This window comes from Procambarus clarkii, chromosome 12, assembly GCF_040958095.1.
Source record: "Procambarus clarkii isolate CNS0578487 chromosome 12, FALCON_Pclarkii_2.0, whole genome shotgun sequence".
Lineage (NCBI taxonomy): Eukaryota > Metazoa > Arthropoda > Malacostraca > Decapoda > Cambaridae > Procambarus > Procambarus clarkii.
In genome coordinates, this window is record NC_091161.1 from 30296451 (window position 1) to 30315893 (window position 19443).

Consider the following 19443-nt stretch of genomic DNA (forward strand, 5'->3'; position numbering starts at 1 on the left):
GTTTCCTCTTGAAAATGTCCACGGTTGTTCCGGCAATATTTCTTATGCTTGCTGGGAGGACGTTGAACAACCGCGGACCTCTGATGTTTATACAGTGTTCTCTGATTGTGCCTATGGCACCTCTGCTCTTCACTGGTTCTATTCTACATTTTCTTCCATATCGTTTACTCCAGTACGTTGTTATTTTACTGTGTAGATTTGGTACTTGGCCCTCCAGTATCTTCCAGGTGTATATTATTTGATATCTCTCTCGTCTTCTTTCTAGTGAGTACATTTGGAGGGCTTTGAGTCAGGTACCATATTCTTACACTTGTCCCCGACTGTGTACGTCACCAGCAATCTCTAGCAGCTTCAAGCCTTAGTACTACAGGTACAAACGTTACCATCATCCTCCTGGTGGTTCCTGAACCTCGGGCAGCTGTAAGTGCTTGACCGCAGTGGTCACCCATCTGTGGTCACAGCCACCAGCTTGTGTAAATATGGACACCTGGATGTGGATTTGATTTTTACGACCATACTATTTGTGCGTTGAATTGTCTTCCCCCGTGACTTGTCCACATCAATTTGCCTGTCAGTGCCTGAACAGGTGAAGGCAGAGTCTTGGAGACGAAGATTACCTGACCCATTCCTGGCGTGTCCTACACTGGGCCAGTTGTCCTCCGGAGAGTCGGTAAGTATAGCAGAAATATCTATTATTTAACAACGCACATTTTAACACTTTTGTAGAGATTATTAAATGTTCTTTGTTGTGCATAGTTGATATCAGTATCTTGAACTCTTGTAAATCGTTGAAATTTGGGCAGAGCTGCCTCACCAACATGGCGACTTGCCTCGCCATGTTGGTGAGGCAAGTCAAAGTGTTAAGAAAAGGTTCCCTCAAGAGGGTTGAGTACCCATCCAGTTGGATTGATATGTACCTCTTTGATACACAGAGAGCAATCACACTAACCTGATGTATCAACGACAAAATCTGTGGGAGACGTGATGAGAATTCGAACCTATGCGATGGGCGACATTTTAAAACACGCCTGGGGGCATGTTTCTGGGAATGTCCAGCGCATAGGTTGCCTGTGTGCATCATTGTTTTTAACTTGTTTGACAGATTTTTCTTTGTGCGAGTTAAAACACACATTATTTTGTTAATCATAAAATCTAGTGTTCCTTTCTATATCAGTATAATATGTTTTAACACTGTATAATCGACATCCTTAATACGCGTTATCAGTGGTAAAAAGAAAAAAGTTTTCTAAATAACCTTTTTCTTTAACCTTATTAGAATATGCTGCATACTACATGATGCTTAATATACTGAATGCCGAACACCTCACACAGGTAAGTTAGGTTGAATCGTTAATGTACGATTCTCTACACTAGCTAATAATAATTAAAAAAAAAAATATTGAAGCTAGCACTATGGGTCACTTAGATGGAGGAGCTGGTAGGTGGTGGATAACTGCATGGACCGTTAGGTGAATGGTGGATTAACAGGACGATGGATCACAGGTAGGTGAATGGCACTTTAACAGGGTGCACCGAGAAACACAAGGAATTAGTATCATAATTCACTCTTGTACATACAATAGGAATATTTAGGTTAGGTAAGGATAGTGATGCATAGACATTATTTACTCTAAATGCATAGAGTGGGAGGAGGCGGGGGGGGGGGGAGGGGTGGTCATGACTGTCAGCTGATGAATGGAAGGGGAGACAGTCACGACTGGGTTTTGCACTTGTACGGGAAAGAATTCATTGCTAACAGTTATTGTATTTCACACCCCCTAAACGTTCGTTCATGCTTGCACTAACCTCGACATGCATATCTACTATCTGTAAACCTTAATGGATTCACAATCAATTTGAAACGTTCCTTGACGTAACCTTTACATTCTTATTCTTTGTAAATTCCTATTTGCTTCACTGAAACTGACAGTTAGAAACTCTTCCCTAAACATTTCTCCTCCCGAAACTTAAGCTTAATGCTTACTGTATCTTTCTTGCTAATCCTTAATTACAGTATACAAAATTATGTACTGTACGAATCAATTTGAAACATGAGTAATTCTCCTCGACTTTTCCTTTTTCCCATCATTCCCAAGAATGTTACAATGAAAATTAGCTGAAAACCATACTTCCACTACCTAATGTACGAAACATTGAAAAACTAAATGAACCATTTTGATTTTCCCTTTTAACTTTGTTAACGACCTATACCCTGAACTACTTTTATTTTGCAACACAAAAATTCCTTTTACTAAGCTAGCAACTTTTCATGGAACACCATGCAAAGCACCATGCAAAGCACCATGCAAAGCACACCACGTTTTCAATCCTTGCAATTGCTTTGCAAACCAGGACAAGAGGTATCTGTTACATCTTGGTAGGAATATTTATTCAAATTTTGAGGCATGGTATTTTACCTGACTGCTATCTACCGACTAATAATACCCATACTTAAGTCAAATTCACAAACATTCTGACCCATACGAGAAAATCAGTTGGAGCCGCGAGGAGGAGTCGAACCTAAGCTCTGAGAACTCTAGGCAAATGTTACGTACTCCTAGCAGAATACGTATATAAATTTAAAATAACTTGTTTTGTTCCATTATATCATTGCCTGTATATGTACACACATTGTGTTTTTGTAAATTATCGTGTGGTGTGGCAGCGTCAGTGGAGACAGGAGCGCGGTTGCTTTGCACACGTCTAATACCTGTTAAATTCGGGAAGCTGGACCTGTTCAGTTTGGAAGTTCCAGATGTCACTTTTATTTAGTATATATAATTGTTTATTTTCTGCAATTAAACAGGTGGCATTGTACTTATATATTTTGTAAGTAACTATTATCTGTAATTTGCATTCTTGTGTGTTTTGAGAACAAGTGGTTGTTCAATTAGTTTTAAATATTAAAAAGTCCTTAGTGTCCATCCCTCATCCTGGGATGAGGCAGACGGGAGAGAATTGTGGGTGGCGACGGAGCGAGAGTTCAGTAGCTTCGAGGGACCAGGAAGAGTAACATGTGGGAGATAAGTCTGTTTTACTTGTTGTTGTGTCATGTAGTAGATTTTTACTCTGGGAGAGACAATATTTGATGTTTGCTTTTTAGTGACCCACTGTTCATATATACAATATTGAGATGTATATGAAATATATATATATATTAAAATGCATACGTATATTTCTTCAGTCCTAAGGGAGATATACTTTTAATTCTGTGCCTGTTATCATTCATGGGGTTATACTGGTGACCCGCTTTAGAGAGCAGCAGTGGTATCCCTAGACGTAACTAAAGCTTGGCTGCTGTAGGGTCACGAGCCGTAACGAACGATAGGTAACAAAGAGTTATGGGGGCCTGTGCCGGGAAATATTGTTCCCACTTAACCTTAATTATGCTAATCTAACCTTGCCTTCCTAGGTACCAGTGTGTTAAGTGTCTTGTGTGTTTTATAAGAACTATTCCATGTGCCAAGCAAGCTTTCCTGTGTCAAGTAACAACGTTTCACGATTTTGAGGTAAGTCATCCTATATATTTTATTTGTGCAGTGAGGCCAAGCGAATTTTCAGTGTGGTGACAATTTTACAGTGAAGTGTAGTGCAGTGCCATTGTTTTAATTATTGTTGTGAATCAAGTGCCAAGTGTTAGTAACGATGGAGGAGAAAGTTGCAGCGTTAGTGGCTCACCCAGACTTTGAAGGGATTCAGAGCCTTAAAAAGACTGAGTTAATACAAATGGCAAATCAGTTGGATTTGACCGCCAACAATAGAATGGTTAAAGCCCAAATATTGAAAGTCATTGTGACACATTTTGTTGAGAATGGAGAGTTAGAGGAAGAAATTCTAGAGGAGTTAAGAGAGGAGTCGAGTGATCAGATGACGTTAAAGCGTCTTGAGTTAGAAGCGCAAATAGCCAATGCTAAGCTTGAAGCTCAAAAAGAACAGAGAATATTAGAGGCTGAAGCTCGTCAAAGAGAGATTGAAGCTCAACAGCAACAGCAAATATTAGAGGCTGAAGCTCAGCAGAGGGAGCTTGAGACTAGGCGTTTAGAAATTGCGGCACAAAACCAGAGAGGTATGATTGAGTTGCAACTAGAAGCCACAAAGAAGCAACAAGCCGAGGAACAAACTAGGCAATTAGAGATTCAACAACAAATGGCTGACACTAACTTCAGGCTTGAATCACAGCGTATGGCAGCTGGGCATGGAAATACTAGTAATGTTTCAATAAATAGTGATAATAATCCCATCAGGATGAATAAGTATATAGAGTTACCCAAGTTCAATGAGGAGGATCCTGAGGTTTTCTTTGCACATTTTTATAAAATTGCCATCAGTATGAACTGGCCAAGGGATCAGTGGGTAGCCATTATGCAGTCTCAATTTAAGGGGCGTAGTCAGGAGGTTTTTACATCCCTACCTGACGCTCATAGCTTTGATTACGAATTTGTAAAGAAAAGCATCTTAAATGCATATCAAATAAATCCAGAGGCACACAGGCAAAAGTTTAGGAACCTAAGGAGGATAAGTGATCAGACAATAGCAGATTTTACTCGTCAGAAGACGAATTTTTGCAACAGATGGGTAAAGTCACTTTCAGTCACTGACTTTGATGCTCTAAAGAATCTTCTTATAATGGAAGAAGTATTGTCATGTCTCCCAGACCAGTTGTCTACTTTTATGGCAGAACAAAAGAATGTAACAGACATTTATGAGCTGTCAAAGCTCGCGGATGAGCAAGAGTTGTTGACCAAGGCCCAGTTTACGGCCACTTCACCTAAGTCTAGTCGTAGAGTAAATTATAATGCTCACCGAACTCCTTATCAGAATCCATCCCGTCCTAGTGCTCCAGTTACTCCCATGAGCTCCTCTCTTACAAAACCTAACCCTGCTACTTCCTTGTAAGGAATGTCAAATAATAATAAGGTTATTTCTAAACCTACAGTTGGTTCCACAGGTGTGTCCACTGTAAGGTCTTGTTCCCATTGTAAGAGAAAAGGCCATGGAATTAATTCATGTTTTATATTGCACCCTGAGTTACGACCAACTGGTCTCATTTATTGCAGAGGTGTGCAAAATAAACTTACTAATAAACATGTAACTGTAAACCCCAATTGGGTGAAACAGTATTCACCATATATGTCTTCAGGTGAAGTTTTGTGTATTAATGGGAAGTGGAAGCCAGTGGTTATTCTTCGTGATACAGGTGCTTCCCAAACCATAATTTCATCCAGTATTCTTTCTGATGTTGAAAAGAGATATACTGGAAAGTTTGTTGTTCTTCAGAGTGTTGCAGGATGTAAAACTGTACCTCTAATAGACATTAATTTCAGATCCACTATTACACCAAGTTTATGCACTGTGGGTGTTAGTACACAGTTGCCCATCCCAGGTGTGGATGTTATATTGGGTAATGATGTGGCCATAAATCATGTTGTGGGTGAGATTGATCCCCGTTTGTGTAAACAGCCAGTTGCAGACCATGTTTATTCTGCCTGTGCTGAAGTTAGTTCTATGAATGAACCTGTTGTAGAAGATGGTTTTGTCCATTCTACCTGTGCTGATGTCAGTACTAATATAAATCCAGTTGTCAGTTCTGATGTTACTCAAGCATTTGTTCCAGTAACCAGTACCCCTTCAGTGGAGAAGTGGGATGTGGTTGTTCCAGATTCCTGTGTGGCCGATTTAGTTGTTGAGAGTAAGCCTGATACTATGACTGCTTTATTCCAATAAATTGGGAAAGGATGTCCATGTACCATTGTCTTGCCCGCTCACTACGAACGTTGTGCCAGGAGTTGAGAGAAACTTAAAAGCCACGACTCTATTCCAGCCAAGTGAATGGTTTAGGACAAGATGTCGGGTTGGAAGAAGTATTCCCGCTCACTCCAAGTTTAGAATCGGTTTTCGAGAGTAAGTCTGTTGTAGAGGCCCCGCCTCACCCTAGTCAAGGTGATATAATAGGGGAGGAGGTCAAACTACCTGTTACTTGCCCGCTCGTTTCAGATTCCCTTCATTTATGTGCATTGAGTAGAACTGACCTCAAGATTTCAGAGAGAAGCAAGGAGACAGTCTGTACTGTAGATCCAGTTTTGGAGAGAGTGGGAAAGCAGCCAGAGGATCAGCTTTTGTTGAGTAGATGGAGACCCATTGAGCCTCCCTCTTCAGTTGTCTGTGAGGATGTGACCCAGCTTGGTAGTGATATTATTGATTGTGAGCAGACAGTACTCCAAGCAGCTCCAGAAGTCATGGGAGGAAATTTTGGTAAAACAATTAAGAGTGGTGAAGTAGCATTTGGATCTAAGTTGCGGAGTTGTGATTCTTATTCCATGTGGAGTAAGTATTTCTCATTGTGTACATTGAGTCAGAGTGTGTGTAGGATGTTGAAATCTACTTTTATTCTGCAGGAGCCATTTTCTTGTGAAGTGATGGACTGTGGGACATCTTTGTCAAGCCTTGTGGTTGAGCAGAGAGAGTTTACTCAAGTACGTTGTGCACCCAGCAGTTCTGAGGAAGTGGTGAGTTATAACTGAGCAGTGTCTATATTCAGATCCAGTTAATTTTGATGCACGAGTGATAAAAGTGTATGTTCCACTCAAGTGTGGTGTTGACTTTCAGAGTCATATTGGAGTTGACTTTCAGAGTCATAGTGTGGGTGAAGGATTAAATCATACTGGGGAGCGGATGTTTGAGGCTCCAGGTGTGTATTTCAAGTTGGAGGATAAGGTTATCCTACCTAGTGTTAATCATTGTGAAGGGTTTCAGATTGTCCTTGGGCGTTTCCCAGGTAATCTGCTGTTCATCTTCAAGATGTTAAGACCCTTAAACCTCTTGGTTGATTGGTTGTCATCAGACGTAAATCACTTGGGAAGTGATGGTGAGGGTTGTAAAGTTTTCGGCATGTTTTATTTAGTCTTTTGGAAGACTAGACGGTTGATGAAAGTGTGTGTTGTGTTCAAGTTCACCATCAGGGGGTGTGAACTTGTCTTCGGAGTTATGATTGAGATATGGTGCCTAGGCATATGCCTGTTTTCTTTCACTGATCGTTATGACAGAGTTATGAGGCAATTGATTTCTGTGTTCCTTATGGGTCATCTGAGTCAGTTCGATCAGGTAGTCTTTGCACTTATCTTGGGTTGTATTTCTTGGGTTGAAGGTCAAAGGTTTGCTAAGTCGGTGTCTTGTGTTTCGGAAGGTTCTATGAATGGGAAAGTCTTATGCATAATTGTGAGGTTTAATGCTAATTTCTCTAATTTTAGTGTCCATTGGGCGAGAGTATGTGTTCCACAGAGGATCAAGAGTGATGAAGGGCAGATGTCTGTGTCAGAGCATACCCAGGAGAAGTCCCAAATCTACTCATCATCCAGTCAGCTTCAATTAAGCAGTTCAGCTCCAGAAAAAGGGAGTAATGGAAAATGGAGTCTGTCTTGGAAAAATTCACCATGTGAAAAAGGGATCACATGGAAATACGGAACTGATCTTAGAGAAATAGTAGAAACAAATGAAAAGCTAAATTGCCATGATAACTGTGTGAAAGCAGCTACCTTTATTGACAATTCTATTCATGCTACTAATGATACTGTTGTAGATAGGAGTGTGAAATATGATCTGAAACAAAGTGAAATAAATGAGATAGTACCTTGGAGATATAAATTTGCATACTTCAGTGACATGTAGAACATAGTCATAAGACTGAAATTTCTGAGTTTCCTGTAAGACTATATTTGGAGTGTTTTCATTTTTGTCCAGAAATGTGTTCTTATTACTTTTACATGTTTGGTGTAATCAATACCATAAATCTCAAGTGTCATACATTTTACTTTGAAAAAATGCCATTGATCTTCAATCTATTGCATTTTTTTTCTTGGAGGTGGAAGTGTTACGTACTCCTAGCAGAATACGTATATAAATTTAAAATAACTTGTTTTGTTCCATTATATCATTGCCTGTATATGTACACACATTGTGTTTTTGTAAATTACCGTGTGGTGTGGCAGCGTCAGTGGAGACAGGAGCGCGGTTGCTTTGCACACGTCTAATACCTGTTAAATTCGGGAAGCTGGACCTGTTCAGTTTGGAAGTTCCAGATGTCACTTTTATTTAGTATATATAATTGTTTATTTTCTGCAATTAAACAGGTGGCATTGTACTTATATATTTTGTAAGTAACTATTATCTGTAATTTGCATTCTTGTGTGTTTTGAGAACAAGTGGTTGTTCAATTAGTTTTAAATATTAAAAAGTCCTTAGTTTCCATCCCTCATCCTGGGATGAGGCAGACGGGAGAGAATTGTGGGTGGCGACGGAGCGAGAGTTCAGTAGCTTCGAGGGACCAGGAAGAGTAACATGTGGGAGATAAGTCTGTTTTACTTGTTGCTGTGTCATGTAGTAGATTTTTACTCTGGGAGATACAATATTTGATGTTTGCTTTAATAGTGACCCACTGTTCATATATACAATATTGAGATGTATATGAAATATATATATATATTAAAATGCATACGTATATTTCTTCAGTCCTAAGGGAGATATACTTTTAATTCTGTGCCTGTTATCATTCATGGGGTTATACTGGTGACCCGTTTTAGAGAGCAGCAGTGGTATCCCTAGACGTAACTAAAGCTTGGCTGCTGTAGGGTCACGAGCCGTAACGAACGATAGGTAACAGCAAACACCTTAGACAACTGCACCAAAACATTGTCAAAAGAATTCCAGCCTCGGATGCTTGGGAGCACCCAAAGCAGAGGTTCAAGTCCTACTCAAGCTCCTCCTCATTTTCTCATTGATACACCACATTAATGGGATTTCTTTGTGCCTTGAGACCCATCTCTGGCGTCCTGTATGTGTAAAGTTCTATAGAGGATTATACTCGGCAGGTTAATGTTTTCAATTAGCTCCTATTCAGTATGGTTTCCTTCCTGGAAGAAGCATTCAAACATGCTTTGCTGAATATTTTGTTAGACTAGATTCATGCTCATAGATGGCATTTATTGACCTTAAAACTGCTTTTGATACAGCAAAAAGGTGAGATAAATATTTGATTAATTAGTCTCTCTTGGAGTTTATGGAAGACTTGACATAGCTCAAGGGGTACACGAGTATCAGAACCGCCTCAGTTCTTTCAAGGGAGTCAAAAGTAAACATTCTCCTCCCATTGATTTTGGTTCAACCCAGATTAGTGCGCTTTGCCCAACACTGTTCAATGTCCTTGTGCACAAAAACTGGTATTTGCACACTTGCTGATAAAGCTGTCATCTATTATGTCGACGACATTTGTTTTGTTTCAAGTATCCAAACTAGACTGCAATCTCTACTTGAATCACTCGCTGCTAAAATCAGTGAATTCGGTCTTTACCTTAATCCATCGCTCTTTCTTCCAGAAAACAACCAGTGTGTCTCTAGCTTTCAAAGTTAACCAAACCATACAAACATGTGGGCAGCACAAATACCTTGGAGTATCAGTGACATTGTTAACGACCTACATCGTAGGTTAAAATCCAAATCACTTAAAATACTAGTAAGAATATTGGAATGCATGTTATATATGCCAGACTATTCAACATGTTTGTTGGATCCCTACTTGATTATCATGCCTTGCATTTAGCTTCCTCGCCTCTGTTTTGAACAAACTAGAAGTAATAAGGAAAAGCCATGCGGGTAATTCTTGGTGCCCCAAGAATCACAAGAATCATCACCATGAGGAAAGAACTGAAGCTTCCAACCGTACTAGAGAGAATCAACCAAGTCAACACTACCTTTTCCCTTCAGGTAATGGGAGACCCTACGTCTCCAGCATTGTTCAGAGAAGTTACGTGCCGTTAACACACTATTAAGTGGTGCAACATTCCACCTCACTCCTTGTATGATAAATGGCCGAGTAAATATGTCGGCCATCTCATGAAACTGAACATTCCTTGTAAATGCAATATTCCTGTCACTGATCTCTCCATCTGTACACCACAATTTAAGTACTATATACAACCGCTACTAAGATGGTTAATTAGAATCCTGCTCTTTCCAAAGCCATCACACTTTAAATAATTGCCTTATCAAAATTTTTGAAGATCCCTCGAGAACTGTCCACATCGATATTGCAATCCAGGCATCTACAGGACGGAAATAGCATGCAGGTTTTACGGACAATACTTGCACACAAACTATCATTGTTAGGTTAAACAACTGACTGCACTACAACTAGCTACCAGTGCATTATCACAGTATGAGGAACTTTGTGCTTCAAAGTCTGCTCTTAAAAAGATTTCATGCACGACCGACAGTAAGAGCTTTATAATTGGACTTTTTATACAACCTGCTCACTGCACAGTATAAAGGGTTTAGAACCTCTTGCATGGATACCATCTCACAAATATAACCCACCATTATGACAAACATTGCATCCAAATGTGTGTGTAAGAATGATGAAGGCGAATTAAACCAAGGTACCCCAATCTATGTTGTTGAAACTACTGTTCCTATTACTCAGGTCTAATAGAGAAATTACCAACTTCGAACGGCCTGACAACACCGGTAGAATAACCTGCGATTTGTTTAGATCCGAAACCTATGTATATGGGCAGCACAAAACGTCCACCAGACTGACACTACGGAAAATCTCAGTCAGGCCCAACCGACTGAACAATACTAACATACTGAGAAGCTGCACGTTAACCACATAATATATACACATCAGTGCAACATCTATCAGTAGACTAAAAATCATCAACACAGGCTTTACCAGAAAATAACAATTATGAATTACGTTCCACTTCCGACAAAATATTTCTTTGACACTACAAAATGAAAGATTCCTCCAATACCACACTGACTACTTTGACTATAATGCTGGTGTGCCACAAGGCTGTGTACTCGCGCCAACAATAATCCACACACTGCAGAGGGAAGGAAGGGGAGGAGTGGTGGCCCTGCTGCTAAGGACTGGAGTTTCAAGCCGATTGATTTCCAGGGTTGCAAGGAGTTCAGAGACTATGCATGAATATGTATGCATGCAGCATTTGACGGCCTCCACACACTATAGTGAACATCAGCCACACTACTCAACTCTTCCTCAGGTCATGCTCCATCAGCAGGAAAGGAAGCTTGCACCTAGCACTGCCGGGTGGGTAAAAATCGAGCAGCAACGAGAGCGCTTCCCTCCTGAGTAATAGCGTGGTGCCCGCGAACGGCATCATGCTGTTCAGAGTTAAGGTGAAGTTCCAAGGAACTGACAGGAGGTACACCAGGACCGAGACCATGGACCCATCGACGTCGTCAGGGACGAAAATGGACCCCAAATACTCTTCAGCAGTGCAGTAGCACTAGAAGCTCTCTTTATCACGGCAACGATCACGGCTCTAGAGGTTAAGGGCTTAACACTCCTACCTCCCCATCAATTTCAGGCAGTGAGGACAATACTCATTCACAGAGTGAGTGATATCATCGCTGAACAGCCTATCATTGAGATCGTAAAGAGCATCAACGCTCTGAATCGATCCCTCACAGCCATCTCGGCCCTCCTCATCCGGCAGGGTGAGAACGGGAAGCTCACCCTCAAGGTCACTCAAGACTCCGGCAGAGGCTACTCTTGCGGCCGACAACGGCCTCAGATGTTTTGGTGTGGCCTGCACACCCCATCAGATCGCTAGGCAGCGTTATTTCCGCCTACGCCAGTGTTTTAGGTGTTTCCAGTACACCGACTACTCTCAGAAGTGCCCCAACCCACTGTGGAAATGCAGCATCTGTGCTGGCGACCACCAATACAGGACCTGCAACGCATCTACTCAACGCTGTATACTCTGCAACGGTGACCACACAGCCGTCTCTCACGACTGCCCTACCAGACAGGCGGAAATCAAGAAGATGACTGACGCCAGACCACGAAATTGTACTACAAGATCGAAAGCATTCAACATACAAGAAGACTTCCCTGCACTCCCGGCAAGTGGTGCCGCGAACGGCGCGCAGCCAAACTACTGGACCTTGAGTGGCTGGCGCGGGAGTGCAGGGAAGCCAGCCAACCATCCTCCTCTCAACCAAGCCAGCCAACCATCCTCCCTCACACCGCCACCAGCCACCCCTGACAGCACTGTTGCAGCTCCGATTCACTTCGCGACAGAAATGTCAGGTGGTGATCAAGAAACGGTACAAAATACTCTACGACACGTACAAGCACAACAACCACCCGACCTTTGTGATACCAGAGGCCATGTTTACCGGTTGCTCCTCTCAACTAGAGTCCGACCCCACGCCAGACACACCTGTCAACTCGGACCTTATTACAGAGTCCGACCCCACGTCAGAGACACCTGTCAACCCGGACCCTATTACTCCAGTAACACCTGCGACTACATCTGCAACAATACTGCCACCAACTGCTCCTGCAGACATCAACCTGTCTGATGACGACTCTACTGACTATGTCGACATTTTAGACGACCCTGACTATGTCGACTCTGCAATAATCTCGTTACTCCCAGGCCAACCAGCTTATGATACTCCAGCAATAAGAAAACTATCAGCAACGTAACACCACCGAGCATGGATCTCCTGCATGTCGACGGCTCACCAGCCGTATATTCAACTATGTATGAGGAATACTTACGGCGTGCGCCAGGAAACGAGTGCGTGCTTAGACACGACCTAATTTTCACGGAATATGACGAAAGCACACTGTCAGCCGACCTCTCCCCCGGAGACTACACCCAGTACAAAGCCAAACAACAAGCCAAGAAAAGGAAAAAAAAACTTAGCATGAGGATGCAGGCCTAAGACTCACTGAGGGCAGTTGCCCTCACCCCCCTCTTTAGGGGGATGGGGACCTAATTTTGCTCGTTTTGAGGTGGTGGAATCCCTGCAAGCTTCAGAGCAGACCGACGTGGAAGACAGAAGACGGAAGACTCCAGCTCAAAAAGAAGAAAGAAGACGCCACACATCAAGAGGAAAGAAGACCTCACATCGCCGCCCCTCCCTCGGGACCCTGCCCACTAGCCTAAGCCAGCCAGGTGTTCAGAAAGCCTCATGTTACGCCGCGCAGCTGGGTTTAGCCCTGGCTCTGTCTCCAACTCCGACGTTTCCTTTCACCCAGGCTATTCTTCACCTATACCCACTTTAAAGCTCACCCCAATGGGTACCTTGTCCTATATTTAGTTCGTTGGTAGGTCAGGCTCGTCAGAGCGGCGGCCGTCCCACGAGACGTTAATCAATTTTAACACCGTTATAAAAGTATGTTCATTCCCATACACAATTTATTATACAATAAAATTCATTGTATATTAGGCGTCCATTATGTGATTAGGTTCTTTTGGTGATTATTTTTGTTAGTAGTACAGTAGTGAAACATTTACAGACTTGCTATTCGAGAAGCAGACGTCAGTGAAGCACTGTTCGAGAATACATACATTACCAAGGCCCCTCCCCCCCATCAGTAAAATAACAATGATTGTAATCCAGCCGCCGAACCTCTTGTTTATCAATGAAAAATAGGCTTACACACAACTCGTCTTCTCTGCATTCATATATTTAAACATGCTGTTCATTCAAAATTGGAATTCTCAAATATAAATTAATATTGTTAAATGTAAGGATGCGGTGTATATTCGGACATTGGTTAAGTTAGGCGTTTAGTTTCTCTTGGTGATTATTTGTATCTGTAGTAGATGGGTGAATCATTCACGACATTGTGGTTCAAACAAAAGTCGTCAGCGAAGCACTGTTCAAGAAATGTTTGAACGTCATCAGTGGTGACTTGTGTAAACCGTTTTACCAATCAAAACGGGGGGGGGGGGTCTGGTGGGTGCATGGAATGGACTTTAGCCTTTGTTTATGAGGAGTTGTTACACAGCTCAACTGATCACGTTCGAACATTTCTCGAACAGTGCTTTGCTGATGACCCCTGTTCGAATCCCAAAGCTATAACTATCACCCAACGTAGTTCTAATACATATAATGGCCAACAGAACCTTAACACCTAACCTTTGACTAACTTTACATTGAAATTATAATATGAACTCTTGAGAAACCAGTTTTAATGCACAATACGTTAATACCAATGAATGCATCCGGCCTAGAACTTGCTTCCTTCGGAACATTCTTTGTTAGCTTGTTAAAGAATGAATATCCTCCAGTGACATTAGTAACGGCTCCTTTCCCAGACCATATGCCACTTGACGAGTCTGGTGTCCCTGCTCTTAAAACCTTTATCTACTGTCATAGGCGCTCCGGCCGTTATATAATATTTACTTCCCCCAATAAGGGGAGATACTGCACTAAAAACAAATCAGGAACATCACGTTACCCCATCCCGAAAACACAAACGTTCACGTTTAGCCCTTAACAGGGCCTGCCGCATGACCACAATTATTTTGTCGATTTGCAGAAATGCTGCAGCGCTCGTGAACTACCAATAACTTGTCCAAGATGCGGATGATGGCCACGTAGCTGCAAGTGCTCAGCCTCCAGAAACTGACCGACGGTATGTTCAGCTTGCTAGGTTTAGCCCCGGTACTTTCCCTTCATGCTAAACGTTTCTTCTTGCCAGAGTACGAATACGAAAAATACAGGAGAAGATGCCCATTGGGGCGAGCCTTGAAGTGGGGACAGCTGAAGAGAAGTCGGTGAGAGGAAATGCTGAAGTTGAAGAGAAAGTGCCAGGGCTTGACCCAGCTGCGTGTCAGTATGTCGATGCTGCAAACAACCCAACAACTGGCTAGGTTGGGAGACGGGTCTGGAAGGCGGCAGTGGCAGTGCTTCTACATTCAAGGTGGAGACAATCTGTCTTCAGGTGGTGTCTTCTTCAGTTTGGTGTTTCTTCTATTTTTTCTTGCTTCGAGTAATCATTTTATGTTTTTCTTTGTACTCTGCGTAGTCTGGTGGGAAAAGGCCCTTTGACAATGTGGTTTCGTCGCATTCAAGTAAGATTACATCGTTCGATAGAATATACTTTTGGTTTGGATTATTCAGCAAGCATTCTGCATACCTCGTGTTGAGTATTTTGCTGGTGATAAGCGTCTATATTCGGGAGATCTGGGTGTCAGGTTTTTGTCACGTTCATCATAAAGTGTAGAGACTCTTGGAGACTCCGCTGGTATTGAGGGTGGTGAATGTGCTTCAATGTCCTCTGGTGCTGGGGGTGGTGATTGTGCTTCAATGTCAACAGAGTCATTTGAATCGTCAGAAGACATGGTGAGGCCTGCAGGAGAATGTTGGTGGCAGTATCGTTGCACATGATGTAGTCGCAGGTATGACTGGAGCCATCGGTAAACATGGCCTCCGGTATCACAAAGGTCGGAAGGTTGTTGAGCTTGTACAAGTCGTTCAGTATTTTGTACCGTTTCTAGAGATCTCCACCTGACATTTCTGATGCGAAGTGAATCACAGCTGTCGGGGGAAGCTGGTGGCGGTGTGAGTGAGGATGGCTGGCTGGCTTGGTTGCGAGGTTTCGTCTGGGGCTGTGAGTGGCTGGCGGATGGGGGGGGGGGGGGTTGCAGGTAAAGTAGTTTTGTTGCGCGCCGCTCGTGGCGCCACTTGTCGGAGTGCAGGAAAAGCTTCTTGTATGTTGAAAGCTTTCGGTCTGGGCGTCGAGTTTCCTTGCCTGGCGTCAACCATCTTCTGAATTTCGCCTTTCCTGGTGGGGCAGTTGTGGGAGACGGCCGTGTGATCGCCGTTGCAGAGTATACAATATTGAGTAGTGGCGTTGCAGGTCCTGTATTGGTGGTCGCCAGCACAGATGCTGCATTTCTGCAGCGGGTTGGGGCACTTCTGAGAGTAGTGGGTGTACTGGTAACACCGAAAACACTGACGTAGGCGGAAATAACGCTGCCTAGCGATCTGGTGGGGTGTGCAGGCCACATCAAAGCATCCGAGGCCGTTGTCTGCCGCGAGAGTAGCCTCTGCCGGAGTCTTGAGGGTGACCTTGAGGGTGGGCTTCCTGTTCTCACCCTGCTGGATGAGGTGGGCCGAGATGGCTGTGAGGGATTGATTCTGAGCGTTGATGCTCTTTGCGATCTCAGCAATGGGTTGCTCAGCAATTAAGTCGCTCACTCTTTAAATGAAGATTGTCCTCACTGCTTCGACAGACGCAGTGAGGACGACAGACTAACAAAAGTATGGATAGAGATAGGGAAGGGAGGGGGAAGAGGATTGATTAACCGTATGATACACCACAATTAAATGTTCATATTATGGGCCTGGTTTTTTGTTTACCACTCTGAAGTGGTTAACACATGGAGCACTTTAGACTATACCTATTAGAAGATCACCGCTTCAAGGAATAGTGTGTACCTATTAAAATTATTGGACTTGTTCCCTTCACTTATTGTACTTGGGTGCGAATATGTATCTACTACATAATGACCAACTGCAATTCGAGAGAAGTTTTTGCAAGTAACTTTATTCTCTCCATACCTGCAGTGCCGTTGTACGAGAAATTTCTTGTATATGGTTAACCATAGCTGCAGTGCCGTTGTACTGATGCACCCTCGTACATATCTGAAATTACACATTAAATATATAAAAATACTAAATTGAAAATCTTCATATAAAGCTTTAAAAATATCCCGCAAGACAATCGATCAGCTCAGACTTTGGTTGATCCATAAAGCTGACTTACCACAGAATGGCAAAACCCAACCTCAGACATGACTCGTCCACAGCCTGTTCTCATCACAACGGCCAAGTGGTCGTTAACCCGGTAGCCAAACATGAACGTGACGAACGCTTCACATTTAACGAGTCCTCGGTCTATACTCGTTCGTGCACTGACCCACAACAGTTCACACATTTTAACACTATTTAAACTAGTTTTTGTTATGTTACCTATTTATTAGGCGAGGGAGACAGGTAGGAATACACTCACGTACTGTAATTTCCTTCAACAACTATCATAGAACTATGCACTATTTAAACATAATTTAATTGTTAGTTATATTCGACAAAATATAGTACTTGGTTACACAGGACGTTAATGTTAATTAAGGCGTCTCTGGGGTTGGCGGCAGCGTGGACGACACTGACTCAGTATGGCTAGTTTCATTCACATAGGATGGCTCTTATGCGACTCTTGTTAGGTTAAAAGTCTTTGGTCCATATTTCAAGGATTGAAATCTGATAGTTCACAACAAACACCTTATAACTGCCAGAATTTAACTAATAATTTTGTAAACTATTTTCAGCTGCTTATGGTCGAACGTTAAATTTCACAATGTTGACACTCTAGCCGCTGTTATGGAACAGTTAATCACATAGGAATTGTTTTAGAATTTAATTTTGTTATAATTAGCTTCATCAAAAGTTTTAGGCTAGGTAAAAGTCTCTACTAATAGACAAAGGTATATTACACAATATTATATCAAATGAGTAAACCAGTCAATTTTTTTTTTAAATAAAGCTTTAACATGTTGTAATTATGCTTAGACAATCGGCAAATATAGACTATTGTATCAACAGAATACAATGTGATAAAATAACTATTCATCTAGAGTAACTTGCCTGTAAGCCTGGCGCAGGTAACCTCATGCACAGGACTGTCCAGGTGACTTAATTTAGTACAACCAATGAGGCGGGCGCTCAGCAGCACCTCTCCATACGCCGGCCCGCGCCACACTGCCCGCCGCGCCTCTTGACTAGCTTGGCCTGATGGGTCAACTACCTGTGACGTCATTCACCTCACCTGACATGAGGGCGCCTCATATTCAAATAATTCACAAGTAAAATTACTTCAACAATATTAATAGAGTTTATTTCTATTAATGTGAAGTATGAGCAAGTGAGAGTATGTATTAAAAGCACATACTTCACTACAGGACATTAAACCTACTACCACACCCACCTAGTAGCTTGGAAGCGCCATAACGCCTTCTGTTGAGCTCAACCCCCGCAAGCACAACTAGGTGAATACAAGAGGCTTTACCGACAGTGACCATTACTTGTAGCTCCCTCATGCTCACCTGTAGCTCCCTCGGACACACCTGCAATAGAAAGACCCTTTTAAGTATGTTTCGAGGAAATTAACTAGTGCATAAGACATTAAAATATCTGTTCACATCTATACAAGTACAAATATGTAAAGGATATTTGTAGATATTCTGGAAATAGAAAAGGAATAGAATGCATTCACAATCATTCCCCCAAAAATGTCGTAATATACTAAGGAAAGGAAAATGTAGCTTTGAATCAACTTGTAGATTTCTCCCTCCTGACATGTACGAATCATCACTCGAGGAAAAAAACAATGCTACGCCCTCAGCTGTCCATACTTTCATGCTGAAGGCACAGAACGCTAAACAGTGGCAAGCAATAAAATGGCTTTGGAGAAAAGCCAACAATTTATTTTATACCCACACGAAAGAGGTTATAAAAGGTAGGACAGTGTGTATGGAACTGGTTGACCCACTTGCATACCAGAATCACGCATGCAATTACACCCCACAACAGAGCTACAGTTACAACAGGAAACAACTCTGCAACAATCAGTACTGGTCAAAATAAAACCGACTTTCCCACACACAATGGACCTGCCTGAAAATTCTTCGTCAAATTACCCCCAAATAGAGTAACATCGTTCATCTTTACCGACATACAAGATCTGAAAACAAATGCAAAAAAGTAAGTACCGTTCCTAAATTGCCTCGCCTCCCCCCCCCCTCCTCACCGAGTCAAATGCAGTATTTGGACCTTTCACAGAAACCCATGCAGGAGAACTCTTTGACAGTGAGATCTGGATACCAGAATATAATCTATATAGATATAATAGGGTAAATAGGCCACATGGAGGAGTAGGTTTGTATACAAGAGAGGACATTGTATGCGCTGATCTGCTTAACGTTGCAAATGAGGTGGTAGTTAACTCTAATGGTAGTAAAAAAAAAATTGGTTATAATTCTAATATACAAACCTCCAGATGCAACGGCGGAGGAATTCACAAATCAGATAAAAGCGAGAATAGTCTCGACAAAATGGTAAACCCAATAAATGACATCTTCCAAGGTGACTTCAACCTGCCCAGTCTAAGTTGGAAACTTGCGATCAAGAATACTATACCACGAAATCTATCTGAACAGAACCAACTATAGAGTAGAGAACTACTTAGATTGTGACAAATTTTCACTCATCCAGCAGGTAAGAGTCAACTAGTTACGATAATATTTTAGATTTGAACATCACAAACAAAGGAGATAATCAAGGACATTACAATCTCATATACCACATACTTAGATCACAAGCTCATTGAAGTGCAAACATCAATACCTGTAATAGGCCTAAAACAATGATCATGTATGACGGGTTATTCAATAAATTCAGTTTTAATAAAAGGATAGATTGGGAAAAGAAATACAGCGAACATAAAAAAAAATCCATTGAATGTTTAAAGTAATAATAATCCAACACAAGACAGAAAAACTGACTTCCAAAGAATATAAAGTGTCTAAAACTTGGTCCTTTGTTGAAAGCCAGACAGAGGAC

General features: G+C 42.0%; 1 protein-coding gene across 1 annotated transcript in view; it reads right to left on the minus strand.

Moving 5' to 3' along the window:
• LOC138349739 (uncharacterized) overlaps nt 1-19443 on the minus strand; it is a 1021949-nt gene that overhangs the window by 362454 nt on the left and 640052 nt on the right. Inside the window, exons 7-8 of the mRNA XM_069323441.1 lie at nt 17928-17948; nt 16387-16470 (exon numbers count right to left, since the gene is read on the minus strand). Coding sequence (XP_069179542.1) covers nt 16387-16470; nt 17928-17948 — 105 coding nt within the window. The remainder of the gene's footprint in view (nt 1-16386; nt 16471-17927; nt 17949-19443) is intronic.